At 45.5% G+C, this 22,237-nt stretch overlaps 1 protein-coding gene and 1 long non-coding RNA gene across 2 annotated transcripts; both read left to right on the top strand.

Moving 5' to 3' along the window:
* The first annotated feature begins 667 nt into the window (after positions 1–667).
* RCN2 (reticulocalbin 2) lies at positions 668–21,129 on the top strand. The gene is made up of 7 exons (XM_081925774.1): positions 668–823; positions 5,088–5,193; positions 14,341–14,537; positions 15,106–15,219; positions 16,076–16,172; positions 18,254–18,396; positions 20,405–21,129. Exons 1-7 carry the CDS (start codon positions 689–691, stop codon positions 20,555–20,557), a joined length of 945 nt encoding a protein of 314 aa, XP_081781900.1. The 5' UTR covers positions 668–688; the 3' UTR covers positions 20,558–21,129.
* On the top strand, positions 5,200–11,717 carry LOC309378025. The gene is made up of 3 exons (XR_014171795.1): positions 5,200–7,799; positions 9,524–10,326; positions 11,037–11,717. It is a non-coding gene; the product is annotated as an uncharacterized lncRNA (long non-coding RNA).
* Positions 21,130–22,237: the final 1,108 nt, after the last annotated feature.

The raw sequence follows: 22,237 nt of genomic DNA on the forward strand, positions 1-22,237 counted from the left end.
AGCTGCCTGCTCAGCAAGTCCCCATGCGCTGCACTAAACCAGTGCTGCACAGTGTGGGGACTCTCTTCTGTGGCTCTGGAAATCGCTCCTGCGCATGGCCAGATGCCGGAAATCACTTCTGCGCAGGTGCGATTTCCGGCGTCTGGGCATGCACAGAAGCGATTTCTGGTGCTGCGGACATATGCATATGTGATTTCTGGCGCTGTGCTGCGCTGGCCCGGCGCATGGAGGATCTCGGTGGGAGTTATCCGGCCGATGCCCGGTAAGTCTTGCTGCCTCCTGGTCTGTACATTGGGATACAGCTGGATGCCAGATGGTGTGGGGAACCTTTCAAAATGGATTAAAAAAAACTTGGATTTTGTAGTTTGATTTATAGCGTCCCTGTGCAATGCAGGTAATTTGCAGGTATTTTAATTAGGAATTCGTTCCAAAGCAGGGTATAATTCCGGCAACCCCCCCGAAAACCCTATGTACGGAAAGGGAACGTGGCGTGTGCGCTGTTTCCCCGTTCCTCACGAGACGTTTATTCGCGCCTTCGTTCCCGGGAGCCGCTTCCAGGCGCCCGGCGGCGTCCGCGGCTGCGCAGGGCGAGGGAGGAGGCGGGAGCGCGCGGCGCGGGCGGAGGAGCAGCTCGGCAGCCTCGCCCGGGCCGGCGCCGCGGGAGCGAGCGAGCGAGAGAGAGGCCGTGATGCGGGCGGCGCCTGGCCCTCCGCTGGCGCTGCTGCTGGGCCTGCTCCTGGGCGCGGCGGCCGAGAGGCAGCACTACGGCGGCGACGGCGAGCACCGCCCGGACTACGACCGCGAGGCGCTGCTGGGGGGCCAGGTGGGTCGCCCGGGGGGAGGGAGGCGAGGAAGGCGCGCCGGGACCGGCCAGGCCGCCGCCCCCTCTGCTCTCGCTCCCCGTGTGCAGCAGGAGGCAGGGAAGCCATCGTGGAGAATCCCCCGGCCAGCGCGCAGCCGGGAGGGCGCCTCGAGCTCCATTTCTGAGGCAGGCCGCCTCCCTCCGCAGCCGGAGAAAAACAGCCCGAGCTGCGGCGCGGAGGCTGTTGAGGGCGGCGGCGGAAGGGGCCGGGGAGCAGAGGCCTCGCTGTCGCCAGGTGCCCGGGCATCCAGTCCCTCCCAGCTCGGTGGGGTTTACTTCTAGGGGAGGGGGACCGTGACCCCCCATGCAAAGATGATGCACCAACCCCCCCCCAAACCAGAATAAGGCACTCACAAAAGGCAGAAAAATGAGGACAGGGACCCCCCTCCTTTGGGGACAGGTAACACAAAGAACTGGGACATAGTTGTATATGCAAGGGAAAAAGAAGCAACCCAGGTATTGGTTGGGGCTTCAAGTTGCTTTTGGACCTCAGCAACAGGGTGCCCTGCGTTTTCTGTGTGAAGAAATGGATGTTTAGAACTGCTTAAATGAATGCTAGTTATAAACCAGTCTCTCTAGATTAATTAATAATAAGTCAATAATGTGAATCATGATAATACTATATAGCGCGTCTAAAGAGTTCAAACTGCTCTTCTTGATATGTTTGCATCAACCTTATAAGGAGGGTGAACATTCCCAGGGGAACTGAAGGAGGCAGTGGTGCGACCGCTCTAAAAGAAAACATAATTAGATCCCTTAGATCGATCCAATTACCGCCCAGTTTCGAATCTTCCGTTTCTGGGTAAGGTGATTGAGAGAGCGGTTGCTGAACAGCTTGGTGGGTTTATGGATGAAACATCGGCCCTGGATCCATTCCAATTCGGCTTCCTTGCTGGTCATGGGACTGAGACGGCTCTGGTTGCCCTAACAGATGATCTCCGCAGGCAGCTGGATCGAGGCGGGTCAGGCTGCTGATTCTTCTAGACCTGTCAGCAGCCTTCGACATGGTCGATCACAAACTCCTGGATCACCACCTTGCCGACGTGGGGATCCAGGGAACAGTCCTTCAATGGCTGCGCTCATTTCTCTGGTCGGGGACAGAGGGTGGCGCTTGGGGGGGAATTGTCATCGCGCCACTCCTTGGTGTGTGGAGTACCTCAGGGTGCGATACTCTCCCCAATGCTTTTCAACATCTTTATGCGCCCCTTCGCCCAGCTTGTCCGGAGTTTTGGGCTGGGTTGCCATCAGTATGCTGATGACACCCAACTCTATCTGTTGATGGATGGCCATCCTGACTCGGCCCCAAACACACTGATCAGATGCTTGGAAGCTGTGGCTGGATGGTTACGTGGGAGCCGGTTGAAGTTAAATCCTTCCAAGACAGAGGTCCTTTGGTTGGGTCGGGACGATATGGAATTGGGGGGGGGCAACTCCCATCTCTTGCAGGGGTGCAATTAGTGTCAGCACCATCCGTTAAGAGTTTGGGTGTAATCTTCAATACCTCCCTCTCTATGGAGGCGCAGATTACAGCTATAACAAAGGCGGCATTTTTTCATCTCCGCCAAGCTAAGCAGTTGGCTCCTTATCTCTCTCACTCTGACCTAGCCACTGTGATCCACGCGACGGTCACCTCCAGACTGGATTATAGTAACTCGCTCTACGTGGGGCTGCCCTTGAGACTGACCCAGAAACTCCAGCGGGTGCAGAATGCCGCGGCGAGACTCCTTACGGGGTCTTCGCTGCGAGATCACATTCATCCGGTGCTATACCAGCTGCACTGGCTCCCGGTGGAGTACAGGATCAGGTTTAAGGTGCTGGTTTTAACCTTCAAAGCCCTATACGGCCTAGGACCCTCGTACCTACGGGACCGCCTCTCCTGGTATGCCCCAAAGAGGAACTTACGGTCTTCAAATAAAAACATCTTGAAGGTCCCAGGCCACCGAGAGGTTAGGCTGGCCTCAACTAGAGCCAGGGCTTTTTCATCTGCGGCTCCAACCTGGTGGAACGCTGTGTCACAAGAGACAAGGGCCCTGCAGGACTTGACATCTTTCTGCAGGGCCTGCATGACAGAGCTGTTCCACCAGGCCTTTGGTCAGGGCGCAGCCTGACTCCCTCCTTTGGCAGTCTTTACAGAACTTTAGTTTATGGTTGCCATCAATTTTGATTCTAATTAATTTTTATAATGTTTTTAGAATGTTGCACTATTTTAGTGTTGTTAGCCGCCCTGAGCCCGGCTTCGGCTGGGGAGGGCGGGATATAAATAAAATTTATTATTATTCATTATTATAACATTGTGCTCTTGCACAGTTCCTATTTGTAATGGTTCTAGGGGTTGCTCGTGCATAGGTTGCCGCCACTCCTGGCTAGGTTACCTGGTTGAATCCTTTCCGTCTGGACAGCCTTTCACTTTGTGGCTGTCTCAGTCGCTGGCAGAATCCGCCAGTGGGCGTTTCTTGACGCCAAGTCTCCTCCTACTCTCCCTGCGCGGAAGTCTTCTGCGCAGGGAGGGTGTGGGCAGTGGAGTACCCGTGCTCTCCCCGCTGGTCTCCGGTGAAGAGTCCTGGAGCCTCCTCTCCGATTCCCCCATCTGCCCCCCTTCTTCACTGGTGTTACGCTGATTTCCTTCCCCAGCAGATGGGCTGCCTCTCTCCCTACTGGGACCCTCTCTGGCATCCCTCTGGAGCCTTCCCTCCGCCTCTAGCTCCGATGGCAGTTCCCTGACACTATTCATGACAATGGAGCTTGTTCCAGAAAACGTTCCCTTGGGTTGTGTACTTTGGAGTCAGATTTGCCCGCCAGATTTGCCTGCTTGAGGTTGCTCCTGCATCTTGCCTTGGGGTGGCTCTGCCTCTGCATAAAGATCACTGCACAAATAAACTTAAGTTGCCACAAAATATCCTGTAAGCCAGAAGTGAGGCACCTATCACACTCCAGATGTTGCTAGATTACATCTCTGATCATCTCTGCCCATTTCCCATGCTGGTGGGGGCTGATGGGAATGGGAGTCCTGCAATATCTGGAGGTTCACAGATCCCCCCCCCCTTGTGGAACACCTCCTTCTCCCTGGGACACACAAACTCCTCATTCAAGTTTACAAATGCATATCACTTACATCAGTTGCCATTCAAAATCAGGATGGCAGGGCAATTGAAATATTGCTTTCCCCACACTGCACTGTTTCAGTGTATGGTTTTATGCAAAGAAGGATTTCTGATATGTGATGTGCAGGACCAAGGCATTGGCAATTGCCTATTAATTTGGAATATCCTTGATGCTCTCTCTCCTTTCCATACATGCTGTTTTGATGATGCTCTTGTTCCAAGCCTTAGTGTCTGCTAGATCCTGAAGTACGGAAGAGATTGGTAGTGGCAGGGTGGCAGTTGCCATTGCTGGAGAGCACTAGGTGGCAAAGATTTTTGGACTGCCCCTTATCTGGCATCTCAAAATAGGACCTTCAGATGATGATTATAAAAGAGGGCATGTTTGTGTAACTGGTAAGATTTCAGATGATGAAACAGTTATTTAAACTATTTCTAGCCAGTTTGTTGCTTACTTGCTAGAATCTCTCATCTCCTCCTTGTGCAATTATTAGGCTGGATTCTGAGTCTAACAGCAGCTGTAATTTTAGATGAACCAGCTGGAATAAAGTGATATATACCACAGCTTTACTCATGTTTACGGAGAACAGACTCCCACGAGAGGTGGCGGACTCACCTTCCTTGGAGGTTTTTAAGCAGAGGTTGAATACCTAGCTGTCATAGAAGCTTCAGCTGAGATTCCTGCATTGCAGGGGGTTGGACTAGATGACCCTTGGGCCCCTTCCAACTCCAAAGTCTCACTGAGAGCATGCGAGTAGCCAAGGCCCCCCCCATCAAGTAAAACAATAGAAATACTTAACTGACCAAGCACACTGGTTCTGCCCCCCCCTAACAAAAGTCCTGTCCTTCCTAGCAAAAATCATGGCTACGCCCATGGCTGAGAGTCATTCTTATTCCCAAGCCCCGGGTTGCAGCCTTAGCAGTCAGGCAACTTTCCCCAGTTTTGGAAAGGGGCCCAACTGCCACACAGTTCCTTTTAGTGAGCAGCAGCTGGGCATTTGATGGTAGGAGTGGAGGATCCAAAGATGTTTTGTCTGCTGAAAATACCTTCTTTGACAGCACGCCAAAAGTGATAAACCCACCCAGATTATGTGCTCATTTTTAATGATTTCTTGTTCCCTCCAAAGGAAGAAGTGGAAGAGTTTGCCAGACTGAGTCCAGATGAGCAGCAGAAAAGATTAAAGGGTATTATAAAAAAAATTGATGTGGACGCTGATGGCTTTCTCACAGAAGGTATGATGTTATGAAAAGAGTATTTACCAATTATTCATGAAAAAATATAGACATTGTACTATATATAAAGATCTTTACGTCAGCTTGCAGCAGATATGAATCCTAACCAAACCACATAATTCAGCTGTTGGGTAGCCCAAGGGTGGGCTTCTTTGTGGGCCTGCAATCTGACCACAACTGCAGGTGGACCACTTCACTCTGGCCAGTTAGAATATTTCCTGAACTTCAACAAACGGCTGAAGGATGAGAAGCGAGAGGACAAGCTGGCAGATGACCCGTCCAATACAGTTGCATCTGTATGAATGCACTACATAAGTTTGAGTTGGCCCAAATAATATATATGGGGTGGAGGTTTCAAGATGGCCACCGACCTCTGAGTCTAACACATTCGCACTAACTGCAACTTACCAGATGAGACAATCCAGTTGAGAAACCGTTGAGAAAACTGCTGGGATATGAGAAGTGCTGGGCTGAGAAAAACGCTGGGTGAGTCAGTGTTTTACTGATAAGGTGAGGAAGAAAAGAAACGAAAGAATTAACTCCCCTCCATTTCATTGGATGTAACTCTTTGTGGGACTCTGCTCAAGATTAAGACTTAAGCCTTGGCTCCATTGTCTCCCTGAGTGGTTGACCAATATGGTAACACAAGGAAGGCATGTAAAGTCCTGGGAATTACGGCAAACTTTACAAGTAGCTCTCCTGAACCTCGGAGAAGACAAAGTAAAATCACAAAGTTTTTCCTTCAGGAGAGTAAAGAAGAGTCGAGCAAGCTGATACAAGATGAAGTATCCCCTATACTTCCTGCGTTGGACTGGTCAATACATCTTAAAGGGGACATGCAGGAACCTAGGAACATAAGTCCCTCAATAAATTAGCCCTAGACTTGGCCTTGGCAGAGGACATAAACAAGGCCAATTTGAGAAATAAATTGGGGGTAACCTATACAGAGGCATTCTTTTGAACTAAGCAAAAACCCACCCAACAAGAAGCCATTTCTAAAGGCACACAAGCAGAGGAGAGAGACACTGACCTCCACCATCAGCTTCATATGGTTTGCTTAGAATTAACCCTCATCAAAAACTTTCTTACAGTAAGCATGGGGCTGCTTACAACATTGGTGGAAAATTTTACAACTCAAGAGAGAGCTTTAGAGCCAAAAGATACTGAAAGGACATCTAGACAAACCCAACCGGTTATCACTGCATTGGCAAAGGAAAATGCTGAAGAAATCACCAAAAGACTGACAAAAAATCTAAAGCACTGAAGAAAAATAAAAATATTAAAGACTTAAGGAAGAAGAATAAAACTCAATGTGCATGTAAAAATCAATTACAGAAGCTTTACATGTTGATACCAACAGATTCCACTTTGGATACAAATAAGTCTGCATCAAAAGCCCAGAGGGAAAAAGGGGAAAGGAAGAAGATAGTAGCAGATGCTGCTAAATCACAGCAAATGTTAGAGAAGGAAAATCCGACAGAGGAAAATAAAACAGATGCCTCAGTTGAGGTTGCTGCTTTGACCCCAGGAGGGAAAGCACCTGGGAACGAGGGAAACAGAGAGGATGCTGTCCACAAAACTGAACTTGACCCAACAACTGATTATCCAGAAGCCCAACGTGACTTTTCACCAGGAAAAGGGGTGGAATTTGGTGATGATCCCACAAAAACTAGTTACCAAATGATCCAAAACTGAAAGGCCTCCTTACCCAGGCAGAACGTATAACACATCTGCTGCTTATTCTAGATAAGACCTTACCAGGAGCAGAGGCCTGATGATACTGTCTTCATAGAATATCTATACTATGACAGTGTTAGGGCATGAGCAGTGGTTACTTTCAAGGACCCAGATCTAGCCAACTTTATTTATAAAATTGGGGAGGTTTTTTTAATAATAGGCTAGAAATTATAAGATTTTTCTAAAACGGGGCACCAGTGGCATCCTTTCTTGGTGATATGGCTGTCGAGTGGAAAGATAGAGATTCTCCAAAACCAAACAGTGATGAAAACCTTATAGATTTGAATTGGACCCAAGAATCCTTCCTCCTCTATTATAAACAAGAGACATCAAAACTAGAATGGAAGACTCCACCTACACATAACCCACAACTTGACCACTCTGTGATCAAGTGGATAGAAAATTTTACTTCAGAAGAGAAAGCCTTAATGCGTCAATATTGGACCTTGCCAACTGTGGCCCAAAAATAAATCTTGGAAAGGCTAGACTTATTGAGAAGCAACACAGAAGAAGAAACGGGCTTAAAATTAAAGGAATTTAAGTTGCAAGTGATAAAGGAGATAAAAAATGGGAAAGGGAGAACAAGTCCTGGGAAAGTCAAGCCCAGAGATGTGATGGACGATGGTACAGTGAACGGACAGATCACTCCCCAAAATGACCCCACATTACAACGGGTTACGGCAGAGATAAATCTGTTATCATAATAATGTACAAAGTAAAAAGGAGGAAAAGGAAAACTTATTTCCTCCTGCGACCAAAACAATTCATAAGATGTCAAATCCTGGGCTCTGGACAGAAATGAGATACCTAGGAGGAAATTGGATCAACACAAAAGGAAATTACTCCATTGGCCAATTTAGAAAGGAAAGGCCCAGGACTTCCGGGTCGGCGCCATCGCCGAATGGCGGGCTCCCTCCGAGCTCCGGAGGGAGCCTGCTCGGCAGGGGCTGGGTCCTACCGCACCGGCGATGCGGGGACCCTTAAAAACCACGGCCACGGAGGCCGTGGACATGGAGACTCGGCTGGCACCGTCAGCGCCCTCTCGATTCGTGAAGGAGCCTTTTTAAAGGCTACGGATCGGGTGCCGGGGAGGAGCGTGGTGCTTTGAGTCCTCTGCTATCCCTGCCGAGCGCAGCCGCATGCCATCCGGCGGAGAGCGCTGACTTCTTCTATTGAAAATTTGGACCCAAAAGAAGAACCCGTGAGTAATTGGAATATGGACTAAAAAGAGGGATAAATTTTTAGAATTTGGAGCGAACGGGGGAGGTGGAAAAAAGGAAGTCAGCCCCCCCCCCAAATTGTAGAAGAGCCAAAACAAAGGACTGGATAACTAAGATCGAGAAGAACCTTATCTTGCCGAACTAGCAACTTCGCGAGGGAAATTTATAAGATTGAGCTGGAGGAGAAAAGTGGAATTTGTATTAAAAAGCAACCCCCCCGGAATCCCTGGAGCGATTCGTGAAAATGCCTGGAGAAGAACAACGGAGGTTTTGACAGCTGTCAAAGAGCTGTCAAAACGGAAGAATGAAATTGAGACTTTGTTATGAGGACTTTGCCGGCTACATTTGTTATAAATTGGAGATAAATTGTTTCAAATAAGGATTTATAAGTTATTTGGACTGGCGGACGTGATCTGGAAGGGAACTTTGTTATTGTAATCCACCTAGAGGAGCTGAGGGACATTGCATGTGTTTTCGACGGGAAACTTGAACAGTTGGATAGAACTTTTAATCTCCTGGGAAACTGCAGAAATGGAACATTATTTTGTCTACAGAGGCCTACAGTTTGCTGGAAACAATGGATTAATCTGTTGAAAAATGAAAGGAACATGATGTAATGTTTTGCTCCTGAATAACAAGCCTCTGTAGAGACACTAGAAGCCTTTGGAAAAAGAACATTTCTGTGAGGGAACAGGGAAGTAAAAAGGAGGAGAGTGATTGACAAGAACAAGGAAACAACAAGAACTGGACAGAATTGGAGTGGGAACATTTGGGATATCCAGATTTGACAAGCTTATGGATTTAAAATTGGAGTTTATACTCCTGGATATAAAAATCTGGATAGAAGAAATGGGCCCCCTTTGATAGACTCCTTCTATGATTGGACATCTGTAATTTTAAAAATGCCAGAAGTTTAATATATGCCATTTTAAAAAAAAAAAAGACCGGTAAAGAACCAGAGGGATGTGGGTTTAGTGAAAGGTGGGTTCATCAGGAAGACATTAGAAGTGGAGGGATAGGAGGAACGCAACAGGGAAAGAGGGGAGGGAAATTTGGAATCCAAAGGTTGTAAAATTATTGTTTGTTTTTATTCTATTTTTATCTGTATTATATTTGAAAGGGGGGAACTCGTGGAAGGGAATAGGTCGACCTTAGGGGATGGAAATTTGGATAAATTGAGTTATTGATGATGAGTGTATTTTGGGAATAAGAATTTGTTGAATATTATTGCTTTTTTGGAAGATTTGGAACACAAGAGGGGGTGGGGAGGGGAAGTCCTGGATATTGGAAAAAGTTTATGAATTGGATTTTATTTGTTTTAATTTGGAAAACCTTAATAAAAATTATTTAAAAAAAAAAAATAGAAAGGAAAGGCCCAGTGATTACAGGTGTGAGTATAATATGTCCAATGACCAAAACGATTGAATATCCAGATGCTACCTTGAGTAAAGAAAGAACGAAAAATAATGATATTGAGCTGCAACAAAAATGGGCAAACCTTAAAAATACATTGCCCTGGGATTGACAAGGATTAAATCGTCACAAAACTAAAGCTAAATTAAATGGCCTGAAAGATTGTGAGAATTACATCCTTTCTGCTGCTAAACAGCTAAGAAATGAAGACTTTTACCCGCCACAGACTACTATTTCCAACTGATTTGTGATTCTAGCAGAAAGGGACAAAGTCGACCCTCCAGAAACTACTAACGGGGACAGGGTGAGTTCCATAAAATGGGCCCAAAAGGATGCTGCTCCCTGGGTGGGTCGACCTAGGCCTGGGTATAAACAGGCCATTGGAAAATGAGACCCTGGAAGAAAATCTCAAAAAATCTTCACAGACCCCTTCTGAGCAAGAGCAAAACATGACCTGCATGAGGTCACTCTTCTAACTTGGAATGTGGCTGGATGGTTTGCATCCACCAGAGAGCCTGGCTTTAAAGGCTTACTCTCCTATCATCATGACAACATCATGATCCAGGAAACACCGACTTGTTGTGTATTGAAGTTCTTGCCCTGGCCACCAGGGGTATTGTGTATATAGTTTTCACTCAGGTCCATGTCAGTTAATATAGGTGAGAAACCCTGGAGTGTTGTTGTTACAATGTTGACAGCCGCCTGCCTATAAAGCAGGCTGGCTGAGCAGTTCAGTTCAGTTCAGTTCCAGCTTACTACAGTGGTGCCTCGCAAGACGAAATTAATTCGTTCCGCAAGTTTTTTCTTCTTGCGAGTTTTTCGTCTTGCGAAGCACGGTTTCCCATAGGAATGCATTGAAAATCAATTAATGCGTTCCTAGGGAGACCGCCTTCAGACCAGGTCCGGGGACAGACTGTCCCCGGACCTCCTCTGAAGGCTGACGGGGGGGAGAAGGGCTTTTCTTCCCACCGCCAGCCTTCAGAACAGCCTTCTGAATGTTGGCGGTGGGGAGGAAAACCTTCCTCCCACCGCAAGTCTTCAAGACAGGTACGGGAACAGAGGAGAAGCGCTGCGCGCCTTCCCCTCTGTTCCCAGACCTGTCCTGAAGGCTTGCGGTGGGAGGAGGGCTTTCCTCCCCACCGCCAACATTCAGAATGCTGTTCTGAATGTTGGCGGTGGGGAGGAAAACCCCTCCTCCCACCGCAAACCCCGGGAACAGAGGAGAAGCGCTGCGCGCCTTCTCCTCTGTTCCCGGACCTCCCACCGCAAGCCTTCAGGACAGGTCCGGGAACAGAGAAGAAGGCGTGCTGCGCTTCCCCGCTGTCCCCGGAGATTTCCCTATGGGCTTTCATCTTGTGAAGCAAGCCCATAGGGAAATTTGTCTTGCGAAGCCGCTAAAAATCGGAAAACTCTTTCGTCTTGCGGGTTTTTCGTTTAGCGAGGCATTCGTCTTGCGGGGCACACTGTATAAAGAAGCACTTGGAGAAATCTCTGTGCCATCTGCTATGTCCACCCACTACTTAATACTACTACTCAATGGATTTCATTCATTCACAACTGGGGCAGAACCAGGGGTAAAGCACAGAAGAGCAAAAGGGGTCCTGGGGGGTCCTAGTCTCCACTACTCGACGTGCCATTTCAACCCCACCCCATTCAAGTCATATGCCATGGCAGTGTTAATCCAGTCATGCGCTCTTGGTAATAAATGCTTATATGCCACCAATGAGGCAGAATCCTCAGATCAGAGTCTTGTGGACTGATCTGGAAACTTATATCACTGACCTTATCCTGCTCAACCCAAATGCAATTGTAGTTCTGAGAGGGGACCTCAACGCCAGACTGGGCCATAATGACCACTCACTGTATGCACGGCACAAATGTCCTCCTCCCAACCTTGAAGCTGATGGATTCCTTCTCACTCGCAGCTCAAAATATCAGAAATCAAACTTCGCAGTCCTCTGCTTGGCTCAAACAGCATTTAGGCTAAACCTCTACATTTTAAATGGTGCCCTTGAAAGTGACTACCCAGCTGAATTCACCTACCTATCTGGCTCCAGAATGAGTGCTATAGATTATGTTTCTAGGGACCTCCTTCCTTATGTTAAGACCCTAGAAGGTATGCCTAAATTTGACAGTGATCACTTCCCAATTCTCCTTTAGCTAACAGCCTTCACCCAAGTGATACATACTGAGGACTGCTACCAACCCTTCCTAATGCCAGCAGGAAGAACTTACCATTGACCCAAGTGAACTCCTCATCTAAACCAAATGATAACTGAACTACTGGCCTCAGATCGCCTACAGTGCCTTTGGTCTGCCCTGACATCTGCTGAGTTCCTGATGCACTCTTGGAGAATTATAACACCCTTATGCAAGAGCCCCACCAGCACCTAACCTGGAATAATAGCACACCCTTGAGACAACAACAGCACCACTCCAAGCCATGCCTTGACAAGGACCGTGTTAATGCCAGAAAAGTTCTTGCTGCCACTTACAAGGCTTATGTATCCAAGACCAAACCAACAACTGCAATGGTCCTCCTCCAGCAGGAGAGATACTACAAGTACCTTCTGGCACGAAAGAAAAGGGATGCCATGAAGAACACCTGGACACGACTTACCAGGCAGCCAGATCCAATGATTCAGCCACATTTTGGCATATTACATCAAGTCCACAAAGCAGTGGCCCAACCATGGTGGACTTTCACATCCCGCCAGAGACCTGGGAGGCTCACTTTCAGGAACTCTACTCAGACACCTCTGCTAAAAGTGGAGGCTCTAGTCAAACTATAGAGAATCTGCCTATGTGGGCACCAGTGATGGTAACAAGAGATTAACAACCTGGTAGCTCAGCTAAGACTGGGGAAGGCCCCAGGGGAAGATCTAATTCCTCCAGAGGCCATTAAAAACAATATGGACTTCTGGGCCCCTATTCTGGCCTCATTCTTCACCTGCATTGACACCCATGGCCGAGCCCCCAAGGACTGGGGGCTTGTAATCATTGCCCCTATATATAAAAAAGGGGAAAAGGATGATCCTACAAACTACAGACTGATTAGCCTCCTTAACGTAATTAGCAAACTTTACGCAAGACATCTACAATGGAAATTCCACGACTGGATGGAACAAGAAAATATACTTTCAGAGGAGCAAGCTGGCTTTAGGGAAGGCCAATCCCCTATTGACCTGTGCCTAGTACTCCATCATCTCATTGAGAAGTATTCCTCCCGCAACACAACCTCCCTCTTTGCTGCTTCTATAGATTTCAAAGCAGCATTTGATTCCATACTCAGAGCTAAACTGGAAAAAAAACTGGAGGCCATCTCAATAGATCCACGTCTACTCCATTTAATTTGTATGTTACATGAAGGGACCTCAAAAAGTAAGATGTAACCCCTGGGGCCATCTCACCAATGCCTTTGAAACTGAGCAAGATGTCAAGCAAGGCTGCATACTGGCCCTACTCTTGTTTAATTTCTACATCAACTCCATGGTGGGTCATCTCCATTGCTCAAACTTTCACTCCCCCAAACTTGCTGGAAGACACATCCCTGTTCTGCTCTAGGCAGACAATGCAGCAAAGCTTTCAAGAACACCCATTGGCCTCAAAAGAGCACTGAGCGCTAACACCGTATTGCAAGGAGGACCGGCCCTGCTACAACATACAATGTTTCCAGGTTCTGCATAGCAGTGCTCAAAATTTGTTGGATGATGACCTGTGCCACAAACTAGATTTAATGAACACTCATATCAGGGTGCTCTGTAAATTGATAGCCATAGCCTTTTATATACGAACCTTTTATGCTCTTCCACATCCATTTAAAGATCCCAACCCTTCTTTTAGATTCTTTAAGCCTCTTACAGTTTTTTATATATACCTTCTGTTTTAATAATTTTAGTTTCCCAAAATGTTTTACAGATTTAAAATGATTGTTCCCCACTCTACTTATGCCTCTCTATGACTGTAATAAAGATTTGATGGAAACATACGGAGCGAAATAGGCTTGCAACATTTAATCAGCAAATTCTGTGTCTGCCTTATCTTTTTTCAGTCCAAGGGCTCATCTGCACTGTATATTTAGAGCACTGTTATCACTTCAAACAAAGTTTGTTAAGGGTATTGAGAGTTGTTCGGGTGCCCCTATTGCCCTCACATAACTACATTTCACATCTCTGGGATGAGGAATTGATTGCAGAGCCACACTGGGAATTGTAGCTTAGGGAGGGCAATGGGGCACCCCAACAACTGTCGGCACCCTTGGCAAACAGCAGCTCCCATGATTCTTTGGGGGAAGCCATCGCGGTTGGTTCCCTGCCTACTGAGAGCAAGCAGGTGCCTTCCCTGCACTCTTTTGGCACCTGCCACAACCATTCTTGTTTAGACAAGCCTACCAAGATGCTTAGAAAGTTGAGGCAATTTGAATCTGTTTGTATGTTTTAAGGTATGGTTGTGATTTTTTCCTGATTTCACTGTTTTACCTTTTTTTAAACTGCTTTGAGGGTTTCCCCCTACAATCAAGCAGTGTATAAATTTTATTTTGCCCAATAGTTTTTATTAGTTTTCCACATTTTTGGTGTATAAATGTTATGAAATTGAAATGAAACATGCTGTAATAGTATGTTAAATGTTTCGTGCAGGTGGGGCACCATTTGTTGTGGAGGTAGCATGAGGGTTGCATCTGCTGAAAGCAGCCTAGAAAATGCCGTCTTCCTCTTAATATTTGTGGCGGGGAGGGGGGAATCCCTTCACCTCCTTATGTTATGGGGAATCTCCACAGGTGAGCTGAGTTCATGGATCCAGCAATCTTTTAAGCATTACGTTGTAGAAGATGCAAAGCAACAGTTTGGTGAATATGACAAAGATGGAGATGGATATGTATCCTGGGAAGAATACAATGTTCAGATGTATGATCGTGTAATAGACTTTGATGATGATACGACTTTGGAAGATGCCGAAGAAGAATCTTTCCGGCAGGTGAGACACCATCTGTCTTCCTGTAGCTCCAGCCTGGGACATCTCTTGCCTCCCTTGGTCAGGCCAGCCCTGTGGATGAGAATGCCACAAGTCCAGAGTAGGAGAGATCCTCTCTAAGTGTTCTAGCCATTGCACTAATTCCCCCTTCCTTGCCAGTCGGCTTGACACAAGGAAAGTATAATAATTATAACTTGCATGTAAACAGTTTTTTGTAAAGTTACTCATCTGTGTGAAGCTTTTTTAAAAATTAAGCACTATGTATACTAATATGACACATTGTACTTCATAGGTTTCCATGACAGATGTGGCATTTGCTTACATAATTTTGTAGTTTCTGTATTTTCTCATTTTACATCACTAATCACACTCTGACTAGATCCTTTATCAACCCTCTTTTAGCTAGATATAAGTTATGATGAACTTCTAACTCCTCTCAGTGTATATAAGATTGATCTTGTAACGTGTATTTAAAATAAAAGGAAAAGCAGGTTAGGTTTATGTAGCTTGAAACTAATGAATACAATGACTTCTGTTCATGTAACTGTTATTCCCCAAACTGTTTTCTAAGCTCCATTTAAAGGACAAGAAGAGGTTTGAAAAGGCTAATAGGGATGGAAGTTCTGGCCTGAATCTGGATGAATTCATTGCATTTGAACATCCTGAGGAAGCAGAATACATGAAGGCAAGTTTTGAGAGAAAGTGGCTACCACGGGGAATGCTGTTTGTTCATTCTTCAGATCCTGAGGGACACTATAGGGATGCACAACATACAGATTTTTCTGAGTAAAACAAGCCTTCCATAGCATTGAAAATCCACCACTGGGCTTTTACATACGCAGGAAAGGTGGTGGCGATGATGTTTCTTCAGACTGCAATCCAGTGCTCAGCCGCTGGGGGGCAGGATTTCCACTGAAGCCCGTGAGACCTCTCTCTCGCCCCAGGCTGGGGCCCTGCAATGCTGTGTAACAGCTGAGGGCAAGCAGTCCTGCATATGCCACATTGAAATGAAGGGGAGAAATCAAGGAACCCTCATTTCAGTATTTGTTTCTGATGCTGTCAAGTTAGAAACCCTTATAGCTGCTTCATGTAAAAAAAAGTGTGTGTTCTTGAATGGCCCTTCCTTTGCCCTCACCTCAACAAATTTTAGCATGGGAGAATATTCAGTATCTTCTGCACCATTTGTGCACCTTTTAGTTCTATCTCCTGTGCTCTCACACTTGCTTAGGACAATGGTTGGATTTCACTAACAAAATTATTTACCTGAGTACACACGTTCAAACTGTTGTCTTAGTGCAACTTGCTCACTTATTTGGATGATGATGAAACAAGTTCTAAGGAAAATGCAAATACCAGAATGAGCATTTACTGTGTTGGTGAGAATTTGCCCAGCTACACAGTGCGTTCATTCTTGTCTCTTGTATTTTTACTTGGAATTTAGTGCACCTCATCTAAATTAAGAATCCTGTGAATTTCTGCAGGCGCTTTAAACACTGTTGGTTAACTGGCCAAAGTTACCCGACCTTTTCTCTCCCCGCTAGGAGTTTGTAATTCAGGAGGCTTTGGACGAACATGATAAGAATGGCGATGGATTTGTGAGCCTTGAAGAGTTCCTTGGTGACTACAGAAGAGATCCAAGTGAGTGGGTGGGGAATGATGTTAGAAGTGTCATAAATTCTTTGCATTGCATTTGCAAAGTACATCTGTCAAGGCCCTTAATTTTACACAGTGTTCTCCACAGACTTTCCACTCATCTTCCCTTTGGCAACTGGCTGGTTTCTGAATAGCAGGGACCTTGTGTGCCTTGTAAATGTGGGAAGGAGAAAGGAGATTTAGCTTCTGCAGTTCTATGACTATTGCTGTTCCGTTTGTAAGCATTTAAATAGGAATCTGTCCATCTCCTTTTCTATGGCAGTAATGCTCTTTGGCCCTAAATCTTTGGAGTAATGTGGGGAGTTAATATAAGCTGTCTGGTTTTTGATACAGCAATATCATTTTTTTCAGAACTGAACTGAACTAACAAGAATATAATTTGGGGGGGTTGCCATCAGAAGGTGTTCATTCACATTTAATGAAAAACACCCTTGTTGAGTCAGTGGGTGATAACCTGCATTGCACAAGCTCAGCTCCCTTCCTCTGCCACGCAGCCCCTCCATCTCCTAGGAAGGTCCCCCAATTCTCTACCACATTTTTTGGGGGTGGGGTGTATGATGCATAGGATGTTCTGAGAAAGTGGAAGTCCTGCTGCACAAACGGAAATCAGAATCTGTTCTATATTGCCCATACTTGGTAGTTTTGCTTGTCTGCTGTGATTCTGGTTGCTATAAATATTTATGTAACCTGTTCTCAGTTTCCAGTAGGTATGCTGTTATCGGCATAGTTGGTTTTTTAATTATTTGCAGATTTAACAAACGAGAGGAGGAAGAGAAAAAAATAATTAAACCAATAAAATAAGGAGTGTGTACAATCAGTCCCCGTTTATGCAGGGATTACGTTCTGAGGCACCATGTGCGTCGGTGAAATCCTGTATGATTGAAACCCATTGAAAAAGCCTGCAAACCCCATTCTGCCCCACCCTCATCCTGCCCATTTTGTGACATTTCAGTGATTTTATGATGTTTCTGGGTCACTTGTGGGTTTGGCGCAATGCACAGTTGCACACACATCAAACGTGTGTAAATGGGGGGGGGGGCTTCCTCTATCTAATCCAGGAGTAGGCAACCTAAGGCCCGGGGGCCGGGTGCGGCCCAATCGCCTACTGAATCTGGCCCGCAGTCAGTCTTGGAATCAGCGTGTTTTTACATGAGTAGAATGTGTCCTTTAATTTAAAATGCATCTCTGGGTTATTTGTGGGGCATAGGCATTCATTAATTTTTTCCCCCAAAATAAGTCCAGCCCACCACATGGTCTGAGGGTCGGTGGACCAGCCCACGGCTGAAAAAGGTTGCTGACCCCGATCTAATCTGTCTATACACCAACAGTAACCAAACAGTCCCTCATCCATTCACATCATGGATACAATAACATACATTTTAAGTTAACTTAAATGTTTCATAAAAGCCTTCCAAGTGTCCAGAAAAGGATCCACAAGGTAATGACAAAATTCATTCAGACACCGCAGTCAGACCAGAAAGTGTGTACACTGGACAGCCTCACGCCATTTGCCTCAACCCGCCTTTCCCAGTGTTAAGCCTCCAATATCTCTCTGTAGTGGACGGTGCCTCCCTATGCCAGAGGTGCTGAGTTGAAATAATAATTATCTGTATTATTCAGATAGGTTAAGAGCATAAGCAAAAGATCCTATGGGATAGTATATATTTTGCTGATAAATTTTTAGAGACTTTTTATCAATGAGGTTGATGATTTATTGTTACGTTGCTTTAGTTGTAAATCACTTTGGTCCTCACTGGAATGAAATGTAATATATGAATTGTTTATTTTTTAAAAATAAAAATAATTCAGATATTTTTATTTAATTAAATTTCCCCACAATGCTCTTTTTTTCCTTTTTTCTTTTTTGCATTATACCAAATGGTAGCCATTTGGGCACATCCAACATTTGGAACATAGTTTTCATTTTGTTAATAATTGCTGTGACAGCATTTTTAAAGTTTCTTCTAATACTATTTCAGAAAGCATGGTTGCTTTTCCAGTTCCTTTATTTTAACTGATGCTATACAAAGGAAAGAGACTTAATCCATGTGAAAAATTGTGTTTAGCTGCCAGTGAAGACCCAGAATGGATACTTGTGGAGAAGGATCGATTTACAAATGATTACGACAAGGATAAGGATGGGAAACTCAACCCTAAAGAGTTATTAAGCTGGGTAGTACCTAATAATGAAGGTATTGCTCAGGAAGAGGTAAGTTTATGAACTTGATAGCCAGACTTCAATCACACAGTCGTAAATGTTCTAAGTCCTCCTGGAATCCATTAGACTTGAACACACCTAATTGTGGCTCAGCATTGTAACAGCCTACTCTAGCACTAGTGCGGAAGGCCTCCCCCGTTTGGCCTGCAAGGCCATTTTGCCCAGCCTGTGCCCATTGAGTGTGGAGCAGGATACCTAAAGGAGTGTCTCCCTCCTCATCATTCGGTGTGGACACTGAGGTCCAGCGCTGAGGGCCTTCTGGCGGTCCTCTCAGTGCGAGAAGCGAAGTTACAGGGAACCAGGCAGAGGGCCTTCTCGGTAGTGACACCTGCCCTCCCTACCAGACTTTTAGAAGACATCTGAAGGCAGCCCTGTTTAGGGAAGTTTTTAATGTTTGCTGTTTTATCGTGTTTTTAATACAGTCAAACCTCGGATTCCGAACACCTCCGTTTTGGAATGTTTTGGCTCCTGAACGCCAAAAACACGGAGGTAAATGCTCCAGTTTTCGAATGTTTTTCGGAAGCTGAACATCCGACGTGGCTTCCACTTGAGTGCAGGAAGCTCCTGCAGCCAATTGGAAGCTGTGCCTCAGTTGTCAAACATTTTGGAAGCTGAACAGGCTTCCAGAACGGATTATGTTCGACAACCAAGGTTTGACTGTATTCTGTTGGGAGCCACCCAGAGTGGATGGCGAAACCCAGCCAGGTGGGTGGGGTATAATTAATAAAATTATTATTATTATTAAGCAGGTAAAGATGCAATTTTGTGCTGAAAGTGGGTTTATCTGATCCTTGGCTTAGGCAGAACCCTGTGCCTTTGCGACTGCAACTGCACAGGCAACCTTCAGATTACAGCCCCCGTGCCTGCAAAACCTTGTGTCCTAGCTTGAGTGATGGCAAACCACATAGGCAACAGAAAACGCCTCACCTGACATCAGGTGATTGATAGGTAGGCCCTGGCCTCTTGAGTGAGATGGGCGCACAACCCCAGAGTCTGTCAAGACTGGCCCGTACGGGCAGGGGTACCTTTACCTTTTTAAAGTGGGACGCAGGTGGCGCTGTGGGTTAAAGCCTCAGCGCCTAGGACTTGCCGATTGAAAGGTCGGCGGTTCGAATCCCTGCGGCGGGGTGCGCTCCCACTGCTCGGTCCCAGCGCCTGCCAACCTAGCAGTTCGAAAGCACCTCCGGGTGCAAGTAGATAAATAGGGACCGCTTACCAGCGGGAAGGTAAACGGCGTTTCCGTGTGCGGCTCTGGCTCGCCAGAGCAGCGATGTCACGCTGGCCACGTGACCCGGAAGTGTCTTCGGACAGCGCTGGCCCCTGGCCTCTTGAGTGAGATGGGCGCACAACCCCAGAGTCTGTCAAGACTGGCCCGTACGGGCAGGGGTACCTTTACCTTTTTAAAGATGCAATTTTGTGCTGAAAGTGGGTTTATCTGATCCTTGGCTTAGGCAGAACCCTGTGCCTTTGTGACTGCAACTGCACAGGCAACCTTCAGATTACAGCCCCCGTGCCTGCAAAACCTTGTGTCCTAGCTTGAGTGATGGCAAACCACATAGGCAACAGAAAACGCCTCACCTGACATCAGGTGATTGATAGGTAGGCAGCTGTATCTACCTGTTAAGATGGCCTGAAGAGATTGGTGGAACCTAAGCATCCGGGTCTCTAGCAAAAAATAACTCCCCAGCTCAGCACTATAGATTTCTTTACTCTCTGCTGCAATATCTGAGCAGCATAGAGATTTTTGGAGGATGAGACTTTAATCTGGCAATCCAACCCCTACCCCTGGCAACACACCAGTGTAATATGGACAGCCAAAAGAGAATGCAGAAACTACTTGGATTTCTCCTTTCCATCACATGTTTTTATCATATTTACACAGCAGATGATATATTATTTCTATGAAACTCTTTACAGTCTTTTCAAATAAGAAAGACAGTCAGGCAGACAGGAGATGAATTTGTGAACTACTTTAATGCTTGTTAATTTTATTCTCTAGGCTGTCCACCTCATTGAAGAAATGGACTTGGATGCTAACGGAAGGCTGGCAGAGGCAGAGATTCTTGAGAATCCAGATCTGTTTCTCAACAGTGAAGCCACAGATTATGGCAGGCAGCTGCATGATGAAAGATTTTACCATGAAGAACTCTAGTTTCCAAGAGACTATTCTTTGTTCCAGAGTTGGATTTTTTTTTATGTGTTCAGCTTTGAAGACAGCAACACAGTAATATACTGGTGTCTGCAGCAGTTTCTGCACCCCTGGGTTTCTTTGTACATTGCCTTCGATGTTTTAGCCTCCATAATTTTGGTACTACAAACCTATTGTACTTTTAAAGCGAGCAGAAGCCTTCTCCAGCATTTCATGTTTTAGTCCTGCTTTTTGAAACATACTTGAAAAAATGCAAAGATGTGACTATGTGATAGGATAGAGAATACCACTAGTTTGTGTTAGATTTTAGGAAAGAGGAAAAAACTATTACAGTGTTTGTTTCATCTTTGTAAGAATCTTTCTGTATGAATATCCAGAAGGACTAAAGCCTTACATATTTGTAAGGTTTCTGTGTATATTAACTTCTGTAGATGGTGTTTATAATCTGAGAATCTTATTTTTGCAGCTAGATGGCAATTATTTTTACTGTAATGATAATCGCTTTAGAAAGTGTATTGTATTTAAGTAAGAAACAAACTTTAAACACTAAAGATTAAAAACTCAAAATGTCCTCATTTTTTCTTGTCATTCTTGCTATGACTCCCTTAACTAGGGCTAAATTAATACATTAGACCCACTATTCTCCCAAAAGCACACAACATGGTTTACATGAAATAAATATAATGCAGGGATGCAGATGCAAGCTTTAAAAGGCAACATTGGTTTGAAACAGCAAATCAAAATTCTTTAAAGCCCTGTTAACTACATGCCTCTGAAAGCCATGTTTTCTCCAGCCGCTTAAAAGAAAGTGGCAAAGGGACCAGGTGAGTCTCTTAGGAGCCTGTTCCATGTCCACAGTATCACGCTTCACTGTTGCTATGTATTCCTTGTCATTTGTTAGGATCCTAAATGCTTAACTTGAAAGTATATTTGTATCAAGCCAGGATTGCATTTCCCAGTGATTTATGCTAGATGTATGTGCATTTTAGAAACTCTGCCTGCTAAATACCAGGCAGGTGCAATACCTGTCTTTCCAACACCTATTTAAGATCTTCCCTTCTCCATCAAGCCTTTTAAGTGGCAATTTTTATCTAGGTTGGATGTATGTGTACTGGATTTGAAATTGTTTTTATTGTTAAAATCGCTTTGGATTGCTCTGTGGGAAACAATAAATGAAATAAATAAGTTCAAAAAGAAAACATGAATCAACATGGAAGTGCTGTGGAAGTCTGGTGGGCACCAGTCACAAAATGGCTGCCGTGGGGGACATGGCATAACACAACAACATCAGGCTTGCCCTGGGAAGGAAGCTCTGTCCTTCTGGCCCTGATTGTGGAGATACTGATTCTGTTGCTGTACAGGAAAGTGTACTCTTATGCACCTAAAGACCACAGACACGCATGTCTTTCTCACCCGTACATTTATCTCTGCCCAAGAGCACAGACCAGGCAGGCAGATGTGTTTTCTCTCTCGCCCAACCACCCGCACCCTCTCACCCACTAGAAGTCTGCACTAATTCCTTACCAAAATATGAGACAAGTGGCATCCTCAATTTGCCTTGTATCTCAGGATATAAAAACTTTAGAAACTTAACTTTTTCCCAGTGGAATCTGGAGATTATGGTTGTTACTGAGGGCATCAGATAAGGTCTCGGTGGTCTCCGGCTGGTAGGGAAGGGAAAAT

The sequence above is a fragment of the Podarcis melisellensis genome (genome assembly GCF_964234715.1).
Source record: "Podarcis melisellensis genome assembly, chromosome: 9".
Classification (NCBI taxonomy): domain Eukaryota; kingdom Metazoa; phylum Chordata; class Lepidosauria; order Squamata; family Lacertidae; genus Podarcis; species Podarcis melisellensis.

Coding starts and splice junctions, on each gene's coding strand:
- RCN2 (XM_081925774.1), top strand. CDS start 689: ATGCGGGCGGCGCCTGGCCCTCCGCTGGCGCTGCTGCTGGGCCTGCTC. Junction 15,220..16,075: donor AGGAAGCAGAATACATGAAG/GCAAGTTTTGAG, acceptor TCTCCCCGCTAG/GAGTTTGTAATTCAGGAGGC. Junction 18,397..20,404: donor AAGGTATTGCTCAGGAAGAG/GTAAGTTTATGA, acceptor TTTATTCTCTAG/GCTGTCCACCTCATTGAAGA.